Below are 19,005 nucleotides of genomic sequence, written 5' to 3'. Positions count from 1 at the left end.
TTTTTTCATAGTGATATAAATATATGCATATATATATATATGCACATACACACGCACACACAGATGATAGATATACACATATTATACCTTTATCACAACTGCTTCCCATCTCCACTTCAACTGACAGACATATAGGAATCCAGCTTCTCAGATAACATTAGATAATCTCAACATGGACAAGGAAAAAAATACATCCTAAAAAAAGTACTCTGTATTATCTTCCAGATCTTAAAAAATAAGGAGTAAATCGTGACTCCGGAGACTGACATTTTGATTCCTGCTGTTCTCCCTTTAAAAGATAGATGCAGTTTAAACTTCCATTTCTGGCCTCCTGGCCCCTGGGATCCGTGCTACTTCCACTTAACAGAAAGCGTTTTTTCTCTCGCTCCCTCCCTGTGTCTTGCTCTTCCCCCTCCCTCTCTACAGCTTGCAGAGAGCAAGCGAGAAAGAAACACACAGGACTGCAGCTATTCAATCAATCGTTCCGACTGCACATCCTCATTAGTTACTTTCAGGCTATTAGCAGACGCCCAACCACTGCCTCCCCTCAGTTACAGAAAATTTCACTGTAGTGCACTAATCTGCAGCAAGAAAAAACATTTACTGAAATTTATATTCAGCTAGTGCCAAAAGGACACCATTTTACACAGACCTAGGAATGAACACAAATCAATCCCTCCTATGAAAATCCGATTGGAAGTGCTTACCCTATTACTACCTTTGCACGCTGGACACTGATTTTCTTTCCATGACTAAACAGATCCTCTGTGTGATATCTTGACCCGTAAAACATAAGCCAAATTGCAACATTCCTAATGACTGAGAGGTTGCCAACATAGCGTCTTATACGCCTGCAGTACAAGGAAGTCCCACGCTATCACTTTTAAAATTACAACCAATAACTGTAAGTCTCTCAACTTCTCTCTAACCATCAGTGGTTAAATGAGCCTTAATGTACAAAGCCATTTTCTGAAGTAGGCACACACGACTTCTAAAAAAATGGCAGTATAATTAGCTAAAATTCAAGGCAATGGCACAAAGCCCCAATTTTAAACAAGTCAGCTTTGCAAAGCACACTGAACAACAAGACCTTCAGACTTTTTTGGAAGGTGACTTTAAAGAGTGATTATCCAAGTTAGGCATTTCTACTATATGGGGGGCAGGCTGGTAGGGAGATGGGCTGGTGAAGATAGATGAAAATCTCATCCTTCTTCTGATAATGACCTATAATTAGAAGATACATGAGATCGAATATTACAGTATAACATAGCTTAATCTCTGAATAATTGATGGAGAAACCAAACTAGGAGAAAATAAGTTCCATTAGCAAGAATAAAATGATCCAGTAAACAGTTTTCCTTAATTTGCAATGTTCTGGATAAGGAAAAAAATGGAAACTTATTTCCTCATTTTCTTTCAAATATCTAATTTTAGTTTTCAGGCATATGAACTCACTAAATAAATACACTTCCAGGCTTTTAACAATGTAAAATTATATTGGCTAAAATGAGCAGCCATATTTTAAACTCTAACAAATATGTTATTTGTTGTACTTCTTCCTCTTTTAGATTCTCTTTCTGCATCATGAAAAAAAAAACCACAACTCTGGTGTAGCTTAAAGAATACCACTGGGTTCAAAAAGAAGAAATTAAATTTTTCTTGAACTGCCACTAAGAGTGGAAAGAGGGAATAAGCTAAATCAACAAATGATGAGAGGTCTACACTTCTTTCTCAGCTCCCACAACAATGCAACTTATCTCCTGATGCACAAAAGGCCCTCTAATACCCAAGTTCTTTCATTTTCAGAAGATTCAGAACCATTTCAAAGCTGAGAGAAGGATATATACCCCAAGCACCAATGGCCACGTACAACCAGGTAGCAGCATCAGCAAGGACCGAATTAATAGCTCGTTGGATTAGTCACAGGCAAGCCTGCATATTAAACTGGTCCAGCTACCTTTAACTTTAAATCTCCAGGCCGAAAGGAAAGCTGCTACTATGCTCTTAAAGCCACATTTCTGCTGAGTTAGAAAGAAAATCTATACTGGTTCCAGTAGACCAAAATTAGACAGCTCTCTTCCCTGCTCCCACTCATGCTACATATACCGCATTATTTTCACCCGCTGTAAAAATTGTTCCTTTCATAGTTATAATATTTAATTACAGTCATTTTAAAATATGCTAGCCCTCTAAGACTGAGATAGAGACTTATAATATTGTTTCAGTAAAGGTCTGAAACTGTCCTGTTCACTTTCTCATCCTCTAAAAATATTTTTCATCTTCAGATAGAAAGGCAAAAAAAGTTTTAAAATATAAAGACCTGATTAAGTTTTAAATTTATTTCATTTCTTTTACCATTGGATATGCACCAAGATGAGGTGACTACTTCTCTTAATAAAAGATAACCGGCAATACAGCTCCATGTGGAACATATACTGAACAAAGAAAACATCTGGGTGCTTTTCTTTTTTTTTTTTTTTCATCTGGGTGCTTTTCTTAGCATCTCTATCAACTATCTATGTGATCTTGTGTAAGCCATCTCACCTTTTCTGCTCTGGTCTTCATTAATAAACTGGGATGTTCAGACCAACCAGAGATGAAGGCAAGATGAATGAATTTATATGCTTTGATGTAAAATTAGCTTTTTGGAAGAAAGGGGCTCTCTAAATCCAAAGTCTGTTATCATAACGTCATTTATTCTATGTAATACATATTTTTCTCTCCGTTGATGTGCCTTCTTTGGAAAGTGTGGCAAAGAAATTGACAGCTGGGACAAAAGTGTGGCAAAGAAATTGGCAGCTGGGACAAAAGTGTGGCAAAGAAATTGGCAGCTGGGACAAAAGCACTTTTGGTGGAGGATGTGCTTGTCTTCTTCAACAGATAGAAGTCAACCTATGCCTTTAGAACCTTATAGTTGTCTTGTTCATGGCCTTAATTCACTTATCAGGAAGCAAATGTCAAAAGATATTTCAAGGAGGACAAAAAAATAGGACAGTGTAAAAGAGATGAAGAGTTGTAGTAATTCCACTATGGTAATTATAGTGAATGGGTAGTTGTGTTGAGAAGATGAGCTGTGGAAGTCATCCTCGTATTTATTAGGGAAGAACGCTACAGGCAGAGGGAAGCCAATATGAAGCTTCTAGGGTCAGGTGCAGCATGGAGGCCAGTACAACTGGTGTGACTAGAACAAAGAGTAGCAGAAAGCCCGAGACTGGGGTAAGTGTGCTCAGGCCACGTAAGCTCTGTAGACCTATGCGTCAAGACTTGAGCTTTTCACTCTGAAGTGATAAACTACCTGGTCAAACATACTTCACCAAAAGGTACAAATCACACAGAAACCTTATGGGGATATACTTACTGTTACTTTCTTAATTATTTTCTTTTCAGGATTTTGAATAATGACTGTGACTAAAATAATTCTGGAATATTATTATGTTTGGAAAGAGAGTAAAGGTTAATATACTTATCATATTAACTGAGGGTTAGGTTACAAAAGCCTCTGAAAATATCTTAAATGAGAAAGGTATCTGTTATGTCTGTTATCATTATGGCCAAATATTGATAAGTATCAAGTGCATTTATTTTTGTTCAAGCACATTTAACTGAAGTTTATATACCATCATGTCATATGTGCATGCTTAACATGCTTAACATAAATAACAGGACTCAAATGTCATTAATTCTGATAATGTCTGCCACTCTTAGGATGAGTTACCATCATTAAGGAATGATACAAAATACTTTCTCTAAAGATAAAAAAAGATGTACTATAAAAGTTATTTAGGCACTACTTTGAGGCAGAAGTATTTTTATGATAATTTTAGTGATTACTGAGTCTTTGCTTTGTGCTAAGTGTTGGATGTGGAATTTATCTTTCTTAATCCTTGGGGCAGCCCTTGAGGTAGTAACAATTATTAATTTCTTGGATGAATGTGGGAGCCAAGTTTCAAAGAAAAAAATACTACTTACCAATGTGAAAGTAATTTCAGAAATTCAATACAAAAGAACAAAATGTAGAAAGACAAAGTTTTAATTTGGTAGACAATGATGTAAAGAACCAAAATATCCTTCTTATAGCAAAATTTTCTAGTTACGACAGATCAGAAAACCATTATATGCTCATGAGTGCAGTGTGGCATATATAGTATGCCTGAATACTTCCCATGAATGGCAACCCAAGCCAATTCCTAGTAATTTTGTGTACAGAATTATAAAACATGAATGAATGTGAATGCTCTGCCAATTGCAATTATTCAGAAGCCCCTTTAATATTTTTGTATTATATTTAGGAAACAAGTGTTCTAATATTCTTAAAAGGGGAATTCTTCAGTTCACTTCAAAAACCTTTTTAAAAATCAATAACATTCCAACAAAGCATAACAGAAAATTGAATACACACCAAACTGTGTTCATGCACCCATTCATGTCAGTGAAATCTCAGGGTGCTGCTGTGAATCAGCCTGCTTCACTCTCATCTGTTTGCCTTTACATTGTGTAAATGATGACAATAAATAAGACAGGATATCAGTGGCTCAAGTTATTAATGAATAAAATAAGCAAATAACTTAACTCTTTATGCTATAAATTCTAAATTAGGAGAATTCCTTTTCCACAGGAGCAGAGAAGACATTTAAGGAACTGAATGGGAAGCAAAGAGCAGTATTAGGCAATAGATGTGTACGGATTCAGTAAAGAAGGACCTCAAAAACAAATGGCAAAAGGTGAAAGAGAAAAGGCTTCATGAAAATGGGATTGTATGTTTTGCTGCTGGACTCCTAAAGGCAATGGGATCTTAAAGATCTGGGTAGAGAGCCATTTTGTAAAGGAAAAGTGACAAGAACGAAGAGAAGAAAATTATAGACTGCATTTATATAGTTGCCAACACCATAGCGCCTGGGCGTTTTATGGACTTCATCTACCTGCTTTCCAGTAGGACATTTTCTGCTGTCTCCTGTTTTTACAGCTTGAAAGCTTATGTACTGACAGTCACTACCATTTAGCTGCTTTGAAATACAAATCCCCAGAGTCACTTTAATACATCCAATTGGTATCACTGAGACTGTAGTACCTCACTCAAACAAGCAGACCTTTCAAGTTGGCATGCCCTCAACACTTCAATCTGAACAAATTGGTGCTAAGTACACAAATGTGGTGAATTTTCAGAAAGTAAAGCCATTCAGTCTCCCCACCTTTTCTTTACTTCAGCAAATTTATTCTCTATTATTTTAAAATTTTCTTCTTACTATTATAATAGGAGAATGGATTTCTCTCTGTTCAAGGAGTCTGGACACCCACAAGTATTCCATTTCTTCATATGATGACATTGGATGGGATAGCAGAGAACAGGTTTTGTGCAAATAGCAGTCTCGACCAGAAAGGCCAAAAAAAACAGCTCAGGGATGTTTACATGGTAGCTTAAGTTTCTAATACAAAGTGTATCTCTGGTTCTTAGTGATAACCACCAGGAATCTTAATAATAATGATAAAAACATAATAACGAGGATACCTGCAACACCAAACTACCATTTATGATTATTACATGCTAAGTGTTTTATAGAAGTTATCTCTTCCATTGTCACATCAATTCTCTGGAACAGGGACTATCACCTTTATTTATAGATAAGGAAAGAAAAAGAGGTTCTATTACTCTGTCCATGTTTGCACAGCTGGTAAAGGGCAGAATCAGGACTGGAACTCACAGGGTCTGGTTCTAGAGTCTGTACTTTTAATTATCATGCATGCTATCCTGTTCTCCTACTGTTTTATATAATGGGCTGTAATGGAGAAGAAATAAATAATCATGGAGACTCCTATTTTCTTCTTCCTAAAAAAAAAACTCAAAGAACTTTAACAATATGCACACGATTCTTCGTATTTTAAAGAGAATTAAATCACTTAGCATTATATTATTGTGCTGAGCACTGAGTAATGCATAGAATCGCTGAAACTAATATGACAATGTACGTTAATTATCCTTAAATTAAAAAAAATGTGTTATCACATTGCAGTCCACTTAACCAGTGATTTGCCAACCTGGCTATGAATTGAAATCAGCTGTGGAGCTTTTAATCAAACACAGGTGCCTGTGTTTGAATCACAACCTCTGAGGGAGGGAAGGGGATAGCCTGCTCATAAACATTAAAAAAAACCTCTCTAGGTAAATCTGATAAGTATTTTTTTTTTACTTAAAAAAAAAAAAATTTTTTTTTTTTTTTAACTTGGTTCCAGGAGTGCCTGGGTGGCTCAGTCTGTTTAGTGTCTGACTCTTGATTTCGGCTCAGGTCCTGGGATCAGGCCTGGAGTCCAGCTCCGTGTTTAACACACAGAGTCTGAGGTTCTCTCTCCCTCTGCCCCTCACCTCACTCATACACACTCTCCCTCTCTCTGTCTCTCAAATCAGTCAATCAATAAATAAAATCTTAAAAAACAACAACAAAAAACACTAGGCTCCATGCCCAATGTGGGACTGGAACTCACAACCCTGGGATCGAGTGTCAGATGCACAACCAACTGAGACATACAGGTGCCCTTGAAATTCTTTTTTTAAATTGAGGGGTAACTGACATACAAATGATACTGATTTCAGATGTACAACATAAAACTCAGTATTCGTATACACGGTGAAATGATCACTACACTAACTCTAGTTAACATTTCTCACCATGCATGTACAATTTAAAAAAAAGAAATCACACTCTGTAAGGGATAATTTGTTGCAAAAAAAGCCCATCAAGGATTGCATTTCCTGAAACAGGAAACAACCTATAAAAAATAACTACTACTGATTCCTTAAATTAAAAATTAAAAGCCCTCCAGAAAATAACCTACCTTTGGGGGGGGGGGGGTGGAGTAGATGGAGCGCAGATGATTTTTAAAAACCAGTTTTTTGTAAGTTAAACCAGTTATTTGTAAGTAACTTTTAAGACAGTGAACAATCTCTGTATGATACTGTAGTGATGGATGCATGTCATTAGACATTTGTCCAAGGATGTTACAATATCAAAAATGAACCCTGGGGCATCTGGGTGGCTCAGTGGTTGAGCATCTGCTTTTGGCTCAGGGGTCCTGGGATGGAGCCCTGCATCGGGCTCCCTGTGGGGAGCCTGCTTCTCCTTCTGCTGTCTCTGCCTCTCTGGGTCTTTCATGAATAAATAAATATTTTTTAAAAATGAACCCTAATGTAAACTATGGACTTTGGGTGATTATAATGTGTCAATGCAGATTCATCAACTGTAACCAATGTACTATTCTGGTTGAGGATATTGGAATGGGGGAGGGCGTGTATGTGTGGGGATAAGGATATATGAGAAGTCTTTTAATTTTGCTATGAACCTAAAACTGCCCTAAAAGAATAAAGTATTAAAAAAAAAATAAAACATAATCCTGTCTTTCTATCCTCCTAAAGTAATCTTCAGTACACGAGAGATAACTACTTAGGCCAATTCTATGAGACAAAGATAGATAAATAGCATTAAGATCTTAGGTTTTACAAAGAATAATCTTTACATATGAAAACATTGTTCAGCATTAAATGACGTTTTTGAGCATTTCAAACCAGTTATTTGTAAAACTTTCTTAATCTCACAGCTTCATTTTGATGAATAATATTTTATGTTCAACTCTGGAAGGTACTATATCTTCTAACTTTACAGAGTTGTAAGAACTTTAAGCTTTTCTATAACCAACGTAACATGTTCTCATTATTGGTACATTTCATATATAATTGTAGGTATAATCTTTGATTTATTCATACTGTGATTTCAGTATTCATTTTTAAAATCTTAAAAAAATATATTTGGTCCTTGATTACACCAGGGTCTTTTAAGACTAGTTTGTGATATTTAAGAAACAAAACAGAGGATTATAGGGGCAGGGAGGGAAAAATTAAACAAAATGAAATCAGAGAGGGAGACAAACCATAAGAGACTCTTAACCATAGGAAACAAACTGAGGATGCTGGAGGGAAGGTGGGTGAGGAGGACAGATAACCAGGGGATGGGCATTAAGGAGGGCATGTGATGTAATAAGCCGTGGGTGTTATATGCAACTGATGAACCACTGAACTCTAACCTCTGAAACTAATAATACACTATATGTTAATTCACTGAATTTAAATTAATTTTTTAAAAAAGACTAGTTCTCAATACTTTCAGTATTGAGAAGTATTGAAAGCACAAATATATGGCCTCTAATATAAAGACAAGAACTTACTCATACTGAGGACCAAATATACATACAGCACTGTACAAAAACAAAAAGTGTTTACATTGGTCATCGCTTCTTAGTGAAAGTATCAGAAAAAGCAGAAGCCTGTGATGTTGATTTGTACTCATTAGGCCACCAACACTGCCAAGTCTCTTTTCAAAATGTCTGTTGGCTTTATTTAGTCCTCTTTATTTACACTACCATCCATCACCCTAGTCCCGGACTTTTTTTATCTTCTCATGCAGATCATGGCAAGATTGTCCTAACTGATCTCTCTGACTTCTTTCTCTGCTGAAAGCTATCCTGCTCTCCATTAACAGATTAGTCTCCCTAAAACATTACTTTCTTGGTGTAATTACCTTCCTAGAGATCTTTAGACAGTCAGGCATGGGGAAAAAAACCACCTGGCCCCACCTTTCACAGTCACTCTTCTGTCAACACTCTCCAACAAATTGCCTTAGACAGATGATCTTTGATCTCAAACTGGCCATATTCATTCCCCTGCATGTTTGCTAATGGTTTCCATCTATCTGCCAGATCTTAGGTGACCTTCAATAGCAATGTTAGTTCATCTACTTCCATAAAACCAGTTCTCATTATTGACATTTTTTTGATTTCCAATTAATACATTCGTAGAAGTTGAAATTACTTGATTATATGTTCTTCAGTTTCAGGTAACAAACTGCATTCCTGCTCAGTACAGTGTTCTGCAACTGCTGTCTTTGAATAAGGTTTGAATAATGCAAGATTTCAATAATAGTGATCTCTGCCTCAATTTTTAAATAAAACAAATTTTAGTAAATAGAATTCTCTTCATTTTAAATTTGTCCCCTACAATGTTCTCATAAACCATCTGCACCAATTCTTGCTTGTTTGCAGGGAGTATTAAAACAGAATAAAAGATAATAATTACAAATTTTAACACCTAAAAAATAGTTCAGCATAGTCTGAACACCTTTTTTATCCTCCTTTAATAAACACACTGGGTCACAGAGAATTACCATTTTTTGTATGTTTAAGTGGTGAAGTATTTTGTATACAATTTCACATGGTTGAATTTAATATGTAGTAAAATTATTAATAAATGTTCTAGTTATTTCTAAGTAACATATGGAATTAAAGTGAACCCATTTAGTTAAGCTTAAGAATAACTCTTTTTATGTTTATTAATTTGAATCTTCAGATATAATTGAGATTTTGATAAAGAAGCTTCATGATAGCTTAGGTTTAAAAGTTTCGAGGTTTTATGGGATCCCTGAGTGGCTCAGTGGTTTAGTGCCTGCCTTCAGCCCAGGGTGTGATCCTGGAGACCCAGGATCAAGTCCCACGTCGGGATCCCTGCATGGAGCCTGCTTCTCCCTCTGCCTGTGTTTCTGCCTCTCTCTCTTACTCTCTGTGTCTCTCATGAATAAGTAAATAAAAAATTTTTTTTAAAGTTTTGAGGTTTTTCCTTCCATGCAACATCCTTTTTGAGATCTCACAAATCTCCAGGTTCTTAAGAAGCACATGTAAATGTAATAAGGTTTAAGTCTTCATATCTTCTTATTCATTTCCATTTTCCTTAGATATCTGTTCAGCTTGGTTTTCTTAAATTTTTTATTTGCACATACCTTTTTAGGAAAATTTTATTTTATGGTGGGGGGGGGGCGGGGCAGAAGGAGTGGGAGAGAAAGAATCTTAATCTTAAAAGAAAAGAATCTTACCAGGCTCCATGCCCAGCACAGAGCCCCATACAGGCTCACAACTCTGGCATCATGACCTGAGCCAAAATCAAGAGTTGGACACTAAACAGACTGAGCCACCCAGTTTCCCTAAGAAGATGGATATTTTACAGAAAGATGTAATTTATTAAATTGACTATGGAAGAATATAAGCAGGCTTGTAACCTATAACCATGAAAGAAATTGAATCAGTATCTTAAAATCAACCACTTATTATGGTTTGATTTCTTATGTAGCTTGACTTCTGAAAAAGAATAAATGTTGGATTACACTTGCATTAGTGTTTCTAATCAGTGACAATTCGGTTTTTCATCAGAAATGAATAAATTGACATCCTGATATCTCAATTAAAAAAGCAGCAAAAAAATCCTAAGAGTCATGCTAACCCCTAAGCATGGCAGTTGAATTCCTATTGAGTCTAACAGGTGGGAACATTGGTATTTAAAGTCTTACATCCTTTATTTAGAGGATTTCCTTAGAAAAAGAAAAAAAAAGTTCTTTCAAAAATTTTCCTGAAAGGTATGTCTTCTCAAATTTTTGTGGATAGGATTTATCAGTTTCTCCTTATATTTCTGTCCATTTTTGCCTTATAAATTTTGAGACTGTTACTGGATACAATGTAAGATTGTTGTATCTTTCTAGCAATTTCTACATTTTATCTTTATGTAGTGACCTCCTTTATTCCTACTAATGGTTTTTGACATAAAGTTCCATTTTATCTTGTTTTCATGGAGACGCTAGCTTTCTTTTATTTGCCAAAGATATCTTTTCCTAAACTTTTTACTTTTAATCCTTCTGGGTCTTTATGTCTTTTTCATTTCCAACATTAGAAAAGAAATGGAGTCTGGCTATCTTTACCTTTTAACATTTTCAATATTGTGTTTTCTGATATAGTTAGATTTTATTTCTATTATCTTACTATGTTTTTCTATTCACATTTTAAAATGCTTTTTTCCTGGTTTTCTGTCTGCTCAGATTGATCAAGTTTTAAAAATTCATTTTCTTCTCTGCTTTTGAAATCATGCACTCTATTTTCATTCTTTTAATAGCTGTCCTTACCATTTTAACACATATATTTAAAGCCTAATGCTAATCTTGATTTCTATCCTTCTCTTGAATAATTCAATGATCTTAAAAAACTTCAGTTCCAATTATCCCCTTCCTATCTAACATCTATATTGTTGTCCACAATTTTACTTTTACCTTATCAGAACTGTGGTTATAAATTCCCAGGGATTTTTACCCTCTTCCCTCCCTGACCAGTAGTCCAGTCTAAGATAAGTAAGATTTGTGAATGAGCAGATTATTTTCTTATTTTCAGTCATCAAGAGATCTAGTTGTATAAGGAACAATGGGATGAGGATTTTGGTTCTTTTTTTTTTTTTTAAGTTTTATTTATTTAAGCAATATCCACACCCAGTGTGGGGCTCAAACTCAGGACCCAGAGATAAAGACTTGCATGCTTCTCCGACTGAGCTAGCCAGGTGCCCTGAGACTTTCCATTCTAATTTTTCACTTTGTTTGGCCCCTAGGCTCATGTCCTATCTTGTGGCTATTAAAACTTAACATTCTGGAATTCCAAGATTGGCAAATACCCCCAGGACAATTTACTACCTGGATATTTATTTTTTCTCTTCCAGGGGATTTCCTTTCTTTCCTAAGAAGAGGTCAACTAGGCAGTCTAAAAATATTTGTTTCATTAATATGACATTTCTAGTTGTTTCTGTGTTACTTTTCAGGATATCTGCCATTTTTCCAGAGATGAGAGTTTTAAATTTTGAATATGCTTTCCCCTTGAGGTTAGGTGTGATTTTAGGAATCAGGTAATAGCTACCAATACCAAATAATTAACTGTAGTCAGTAGGGTCATTTAGAAGCTTAAAAATATTTAGGTTTTACCAAAATTATAATATTCTTTTATAGAATGATTATATCACTTAAATAACTTCACTTAATGAAAAAATCATTTAAATTTAGTTTAGAAAATGCAAAGTAGTACAAAATATTTGAGTATTTTCCTACTTATTCTAGAATTTGGAAAACACAATTACAACCTACTGAAATCATTGCAAATGCTACCAACGTCCCTTAAATGGTACTTGCAGATCTGACAATAGAGAATAGTGTAGAAAAAGGGTAGCTCTAACAGAGTAATTTGGATAATTGTGAAAATGGCTGAATCTCAAACTTGAGTATCTGAATAACATTCATTCATTCAAAAAAAAAATTATTTACTAAGTACCTCTTCAGTGTTATTCTAGAAGATGCCAAATTATTAAGGGAAAATCCCTACCATACAGAAACAGGGGAGTGCTAGGTGGGTACACAATTAACTAACTGCAATGCAAGACTGGGTGAGTTAAATGCCATAAGATTAATACCATAGCAGCTATCTCCCTCATCTTCCCTATTTTCCACTGCTAAATCCCTACAAGCAACTTTGATTCCTGTATGAGTTTCTCCTTTCAAAAGGTTAACTCTGTGCTCTTAAATGCCACACTCACTTTCAAATTCATAAACGATTTTGTGCCCTAAGTTATTTTAATAGGTTCAATATCTTGCTCTCTACCAAAAATATGTACAAGTCTCCCCAATTTTTAAAAAAGGCACTTTTCCTTTTTATTAGTCACAGATTTCTCCAGGTAAGAGATGTAACCTGTAGCTTTCACTGTCTCATCATCTGCTGTCTTTCTCAATATTATAAAATCTGACTTCTCTTCCTTCAACTCTAATGAATGAAATAGAACTGATAATTTCACAAGTTACCAAGAGTCTCCTAATTAAAAAAAAAAAAAAGTCTCCTAACCACTGACATTGCTGGCCTTTTTCTACCTTAGCACTTGTACCACACACCATATAATCCTGGCTTTCCACCTACTTTTATGATCATTCCCTCTGGATCTCCTCTTCCTCTCTACCCCACCCCCACCCCACTCTCCCAACTAGTGTTCTTCAAGGTTCAGTTCCTGACCTCGGTTTTTTTCTTGACAGTTTCTCAATAGTAGTTCACTCACAGATGCTAAGCTTGAACTATCTTTCTTCTCTAGATGGTTCCCAAATGTCGCTCTCTACCTGTGACTTCATGTCCAATAATTAGAACTATATTTCTATCTGAATATGTACTAGCCACCTCAAACTCAATATATCTAAACAGAACTCATCTTCTTCCCTCAGAAACTGACTCCCTTTCCTAACTTTTAAATTTCTGTTAATAGCACCACCATCCTCCCAAATTCAAAATAGTCTTTATTTTCCCCCCCATTCTGCCAATCTGTCAGCAATTCTGTTGATACAGTCTTTGTAATCTCACCATCTTTTCATCTCAGTTTTTGATATTCGGTACGTAAATATTCCTCTCTACCTGGAGTGTACTGGGTGCTGAAAAGACAGAAGACTGAGCCCCTGTTTTGAAGGCATTCACAATCTAGTTTTAATAACAAATAAGGAAACCACTAATAATAACATAGGGAGTTAAGTGTTAAAATAGAAGCACTGAGTCCATATCTAGACTTCTCTCTAATAGCTTTCAAAAAGGTTTAACTGCTTCTGGTCTTGTCCCCCTGTTTAGATATTTTCACATATGTCTTCCTAAGAAATTATTTTAGTCACATTTTTTTCTTACTCAATAATCTTTAATTCTTTCCAACTGCTTTCCAGATAAAGCTGTTACTCAATAGATTGTCATGAAAGGTCCTACCCAGCCAGCCACCAAACATCCTTCACATATTGTCTCTTATCACTACTTTACATGAACTTCCCATTCCTTTCAAATCAGTTTTTTTCATTAGACATGAACATAATTTAATATTCCTCATGACACTCCTTCCATACAGAAAACTACATTTCTATAAAAATCTACTCTATCTTTTAAGATTCAGATTAAATCCTATCTGTAAAGCAATTTTCAGTGTTCCTAATTGAAAATGATATCTCCCTTCTTCAAATTTCCAAGGCAATTTTTGCCTAGATAAATCATTTCACAATCAAGTACTACTTTATTTTCTCCGTTGTTGTCTTGAATTATTGTTAAATCTTTCTCACTTAACTGTACACAGTTCGTGTTTTTCTCCCCAACCAAATTCTACATTTTCTCACAAACAGCTTTATCTTATACCTCTTTGTATCTAGCCACAGTACCTAGCACAATAGGTACTTGTTCATGAGCAAGATCCAAAATGGGGGCAAGGTTACGAAAGTTCAATTTGGATGAAGGCACACTGCTGACAGAAGAAATAACGTGTGCGAAGGTAGCAAAGGGCAATGTTTGTGTGTAAGATATAGAAAGTTAATCCATTTGGTGGAGTGAAGGGCTCCTTTGCCCCTCCCTCAAAAGAATATTGGAATGTCAAATAGAAGGGCCAGAATAAGTTCCGCATAAGATGTCTTGACTTCATCTGATAAGTGAGAAGGGAGCCATGGAAGGTTTTTGAGTAGAATAATGTACAGTACAGTTTTATGAAGTTGCATCAAACCAGCATTGCACTAAATCAACGGGAAGGCCTGAATATTAGTTAAGTGGCTATTGTTCAAAAGTGAAGTAGTAAAGCCCAACCAACACAAAGTACTTTCCTTTCGTCTCCTCTTCGAGAGAAATCTTTCCTTAGGAAAAGAAAGCATAGTTTAATAGGTTCTCTGACATGACTCTTTTGGTTCCATTCATCCTAGATTCACCATAAAGTAGATTCAGGTTTCTTATTTTTCTTTTGGCATCTTCAATGGGAAAAGCATGTTGTAATTAATGGTAATTATATTAGCAAATGACATAAGAGCTTTGCTTAATCCTCAAGCTATTATAAGCTATATCTAGGATAGTTTTCCTCCTAGTTCCTCTGGAAGAACTTAGTAAATTCCTGTTTATCCACAGACAGAAATGTTTGCTACCAATGGTCTGGAGACCTCCCAAATAAGAGCAGGAGTTACATAGCTGTCTACTCTCTCAGCAACTAAACTTATTGTGGCCCTTGAGCAGAATCATGACTGACTTCCCTGTGTTTTATCTATTACAAATGCTAAGGTTTCCTTCCATTAGTTGGATAATTTATAGGAATTCGCATTTTTCTTCTAAGCATGTTCTAACATCGTTTGTCTTTATCACCTACATTTGTGAATAAAGAGGAATTCGTTAACTCTCCTAAACAGAGGATGGGAGTGGGGATAGGGCATAAATTGTAGTCACCTTTTATTTGCCCAACTCTATGTATTTGATTGATTTCTTTTTAGACATAATGGGGGTAAATAGCCAAAAAAAGAAGTAAATTAATCTTAATGCTAGATAATTAGAATACAGAAAAATATCATGCAAGAGCAAGGGAAAGATGTTTAGTGATGACTCTACCTTCCTTTCCCATGATGCAATAGGGTTTAAGTGGTTGGTTTTACTTAGGGATATTTGTATTTGCTTTTCTTCACTGATGTTTCTCGGTTTATGTGGAGGGGAGAGGAATGGGAAGCAAGTAGAATAGGATAGGCTTTTAGAGAAATGAGGATAAGAGGTACACATATTTCTTAAAGTCACCCAAATACCCAAGGTAAGTGAGGCTATGATAAACAAATTAACAGCAGCATTGATATCAAAATATATATACCTGAGTCTTTACAGAATTAGAAAAGATCTGATTAGGATGACCCTTTATACCTAAACTGCATGAAAAAAAGAAATCATTTATAGAACGTTTAGATTGACAACATAATTGAATTAAATAAGACAAAACAAAGTCATGCTAAATATAATTAAAAAAATTTTAAAGATAGATGCCCTTTAGAATGGTAGAAGATTATTCTTAGGTTATAGGTAATACTCATGAAGAATAAATTAGAAGACCATAAATTGTGCCCACTTATAATAAAGGTATATCTGTATTTAGTGAAATATAAGACAAATCAAATTTATAAAAAATAATTTCAAGGCAATTATTAATCTAACAAAAGTGTTCACAAATAGGATTTGTGTATCAAGCTCTCCTATTGCACTGATGACACAAATGGATTTATAACCTAACTTTCTTATGAATTTAATATATCAATAATTCCATGATCAATAGTTGCTTTCTTCAGAAATCTATTAGAAAACATCCATAAATGGGAAGTTTAAATGACAGCTGGTCTATGTGTCCTATTTTATATACTCAGTAGAAATCTTCTCTATGAACATTACAAATATTTCACACCTTGCAGAAAAGCTACTTCTCAATCCATATGTTGGCTTTTCTTGCACACAAAGCCTATTGCCACTCTTACAAGGCAAGCCTCATTATCATTGTACTAAGAGGTATAGTAAAACAATAATATATTTTGGCTGGTAGAAGTTGTCTGAATACCATGAACAGCTGACCGGATGACATAGTAAGCTTTGCCCAGAGCTAGAACTCTTTGTTAAAGCAAAGCAAACTGTCTCTTATTTCTCATAGGCAATGTTGGTGACCCTCTTTCTCTATACATAAACAAACCTTGAAAAGCAAACAACTTAAACATATCCTCTTAATTCCTCTACCCCGTTTTAAAAATACAAAAGTGGATTTTAGAGAATTTGGGGTCTTACTCCCCAAAGTAAGAGAAGTTCAGACAAGAAACGGTTAAAAGAACAAGCGGAGCCCTACCGTACCCAGAAATGACAGAAGGCTCTTCTCCTCTTCCGTGCTACTATCCAGCCACTCGGCCACATCACCGGGGGAAAGGAGACTCATTCTCCAGCCAGAAAACTTTTCCATACAGAACACAATTACTGAATGATGGAATGGGAAAAGAAAGATACAAAGACTAAATTCTTGGGGGTCCAACACTTAAATTGCTGGCTAGGCTGTAATGATGAAAGAGCAAATGTGATCCTCCCTCCACTCTGAATTCTGTCTCTGTGACATCAATCTAACACAACGGGGGGGAGGGGGAAGGAAACAGAGGGTTAAAAGAGGGTGACAGAAAAGGAGGGAAGGGAGATTTGTCCTTCTGTCTCTTAGTGTTAAGCTTCAGCCTGAAAGAGAAGCCAGGATAAAATTGAATAATGATTTGTGTTTAATGACAGGAGAAAGCAAAGGAAAATAAAGAACGATACTCAAAGAAAAAGAAACAGGTTCCTACACTGAAGCAGCTTAGATAACCAGACAGCACAATAGCTAATCAGTTAAGTAAAGCATATCATCAAACAAAAACAAAGGCAAAAGAACAAATTCAGCATTTTGTTTTGTTCCAAGAAGAAAGGTTTTCAAATTTCCTTTCAGTCACCCAGAGAGAACTGCAGCCCCCTAGCCCCTTCCTGCTTTAGCTATTTCAACAGCATCTCAGCCCCCTTTGCGAAGATTTCCTGCAAGCAAAGGCAGGTTGATAAATCTGTGAATAGGAAGCTCTCATCCCTCCTTTCTTCTCCTCCTCCTCCATTCCTCCCCCCACCTCGCATGGCGACGGCATTGATCGACAATAATGGAATCTGTAACTGACTGCCAACAGCAACATTAAGGATATTACAAGTCCACTTCATAAGAATTCGAGCCGGTGGTCGGAACTTGGGGGCAACTCTGGGCTTCTAGTCAATAGCTGTCTTTCTTAGCGAGAAAGAAAAGGGGCGGGAGGAGGGATGGGGGGTAGAAGAGGGAGAGAGGGAGAATAGGACAGAAGGCTGAAATCTGAAAGAGGTCAGAGAAGTGAGCTAGTTGGGCTGAAGGTTCAAAGATCCACCAACGAAGGTAATGACTGTCCTTCAACTCCTGTCACTTACACTGTCAATTGTGAAGGAGTCCGAAACAGATGGATTTTTAAACATGAATTATATTACATATTTACATGCTTGGATTTAAGATTATTTCACAGGCTTTTAAAATAAAATAGAAAAAAAAAGCGAAAAAAAAAAAGATTATTTCACAGGCTTATACCTCATTAATAGGTAGAGAGAAATCAAACTGTAGAGGTATTTTCAGAGACCCATAAATCACTAATATCCCTGTTCTCTGGAGATTGATCAGGTTTGCTATGAGAAAACAACACTCTTAGAAAGCTGAATTTTCCTCTCATTAGCACCACATTAGCTGTGTTCCCAATAATCTACTTTCTTTTGATTCTAGCAGTCTGCCTTCAGTGAGAGTTATAACCTCAAAATACCCTGAATCCAGACACTCCTATCCATGTTGACTTCACTGTTCTTCATATGGACTCCAGTTAACTCTAAGTTTCCTGAGGACACAGACATGGCTAGAACAGTATCTGGCACTTAGAAGGTCTTCATTTAATATTTACTGAAGTTTTGTTTACTACTGTAAAAGTTTTAATAGCTTCAGGAAATATCAGGCTCAATATTTTATGATCTTTTTTTTAAATTTGTCATTTTGACACACAGCAACTTAAAAGTAATTATAGAAATATTATCGATTGAGAAGACAGAAAATGTAAAAAATAAAAAGGTATTTTGAATTCATGTTTAAATAAATCCATAATTTATTATTCAAAATAATTACATAAAACTGAAAGGTAGTGACGTATATAAAAAACATTTTGTCAAAATCCACAGTCTACACTTGCTTAGCATCTAAACATGAATTGATAATCCCTTTGTAAGAACCTTATGATACACCAGTATCTCTGGAGCCCCCAGGTTGAAACCATTGCCCTAGAGCATCAAACTGAAACTTCTTAGTGTGATGTGGCTCCTGCTTCTTTCCTGATAGAAGCTCCCCAGACTCTCCTTGGCTTAGCTATACTATCCACCTCACTTCCAATGCCTTTGCTTGTTCTACAACAAAGTAATCTACACAATTCATCTGTTTTGTTCATTGGTCTATCCCCACTGTCTACAGTATTATCTGGCACACAGTAGATGGTCAAAAATTTTGTTGATTGACTAGTGAGGTATCATTATTTCTACCATGTATATTTGACAATATTAAGCTGATTCACTGAGATTCAGCTCCAATATTACTCTCCAAGTTTTCCTTGACACCTTAAGGCAGAGTTAATAGCTTTCTTATCCATACTTTCATTGCTATTGTTCCTATTACCTTATTGAAATTATTTGTTTACATACTAATTTCTTCTACTATACCTTATGCATTTTAAAGGTAAAACTGTGCTCTTCTAATCTAAAAAAAAATGTTTT

At 35.6% G+C, this 19,005-nt stretch overlaps 1 protein-coding gene across 22 annotated transcripts in view; it reads right to left on the bottom strand.

The window, feature by feature from the left end:
• The window catches only part of RASAL2 (RAS protein activator like 2), a 339,256-nt gene that overhangs the window by 82,701 nt on the left and 237,550 nt on the right, over positions 1 to 19,005 (bottom strand). For 5 of the 22 annotated variants that reach the window (XR_011996353.1, XM_026001237.2, XM_072733106.1 and 2 more), the window contains exon 1: positions 88 to 2,178. The exons of 13 other annotated variants lie outside the window; for them this stretch is intronic. Coding sequence is in view for 7 of the 9 variants with exons in the window: in XM_026001237.2 (XP_025857022.1) it covers positions 88 to 109 (22 nt within the window). In the remaining 2 variants the exon portion in view is untranslated. Of the gene's footprint in view, positions 1 to 87; positions 2,179 to 16,527; positions 17,471 to 19,005 lie in introns of those variants that run through there. 4 more of the 22 variants (XR_011996351.1, XM_072733105.1, XM_072733104.1 and 1 more) reach the window with 3 other exon arrangements.

Source organism: Vulpes vulpes, chromosome 13, assembly GCF_048418805.1.
Source record: "Vulpes vulpes isolate BD-2025 chromosome 13, VulVul3, whole genome shotgun sequence".
Lineage (NCBI taxonomy): Eukaryota > Metazoa > Chordata > Mammalia > Carnivora > Canidae > Vulpes > Vulpes vulpes.
This window is presented reverse-complemented; position numbering and strand designations above follow the sequence as displayed.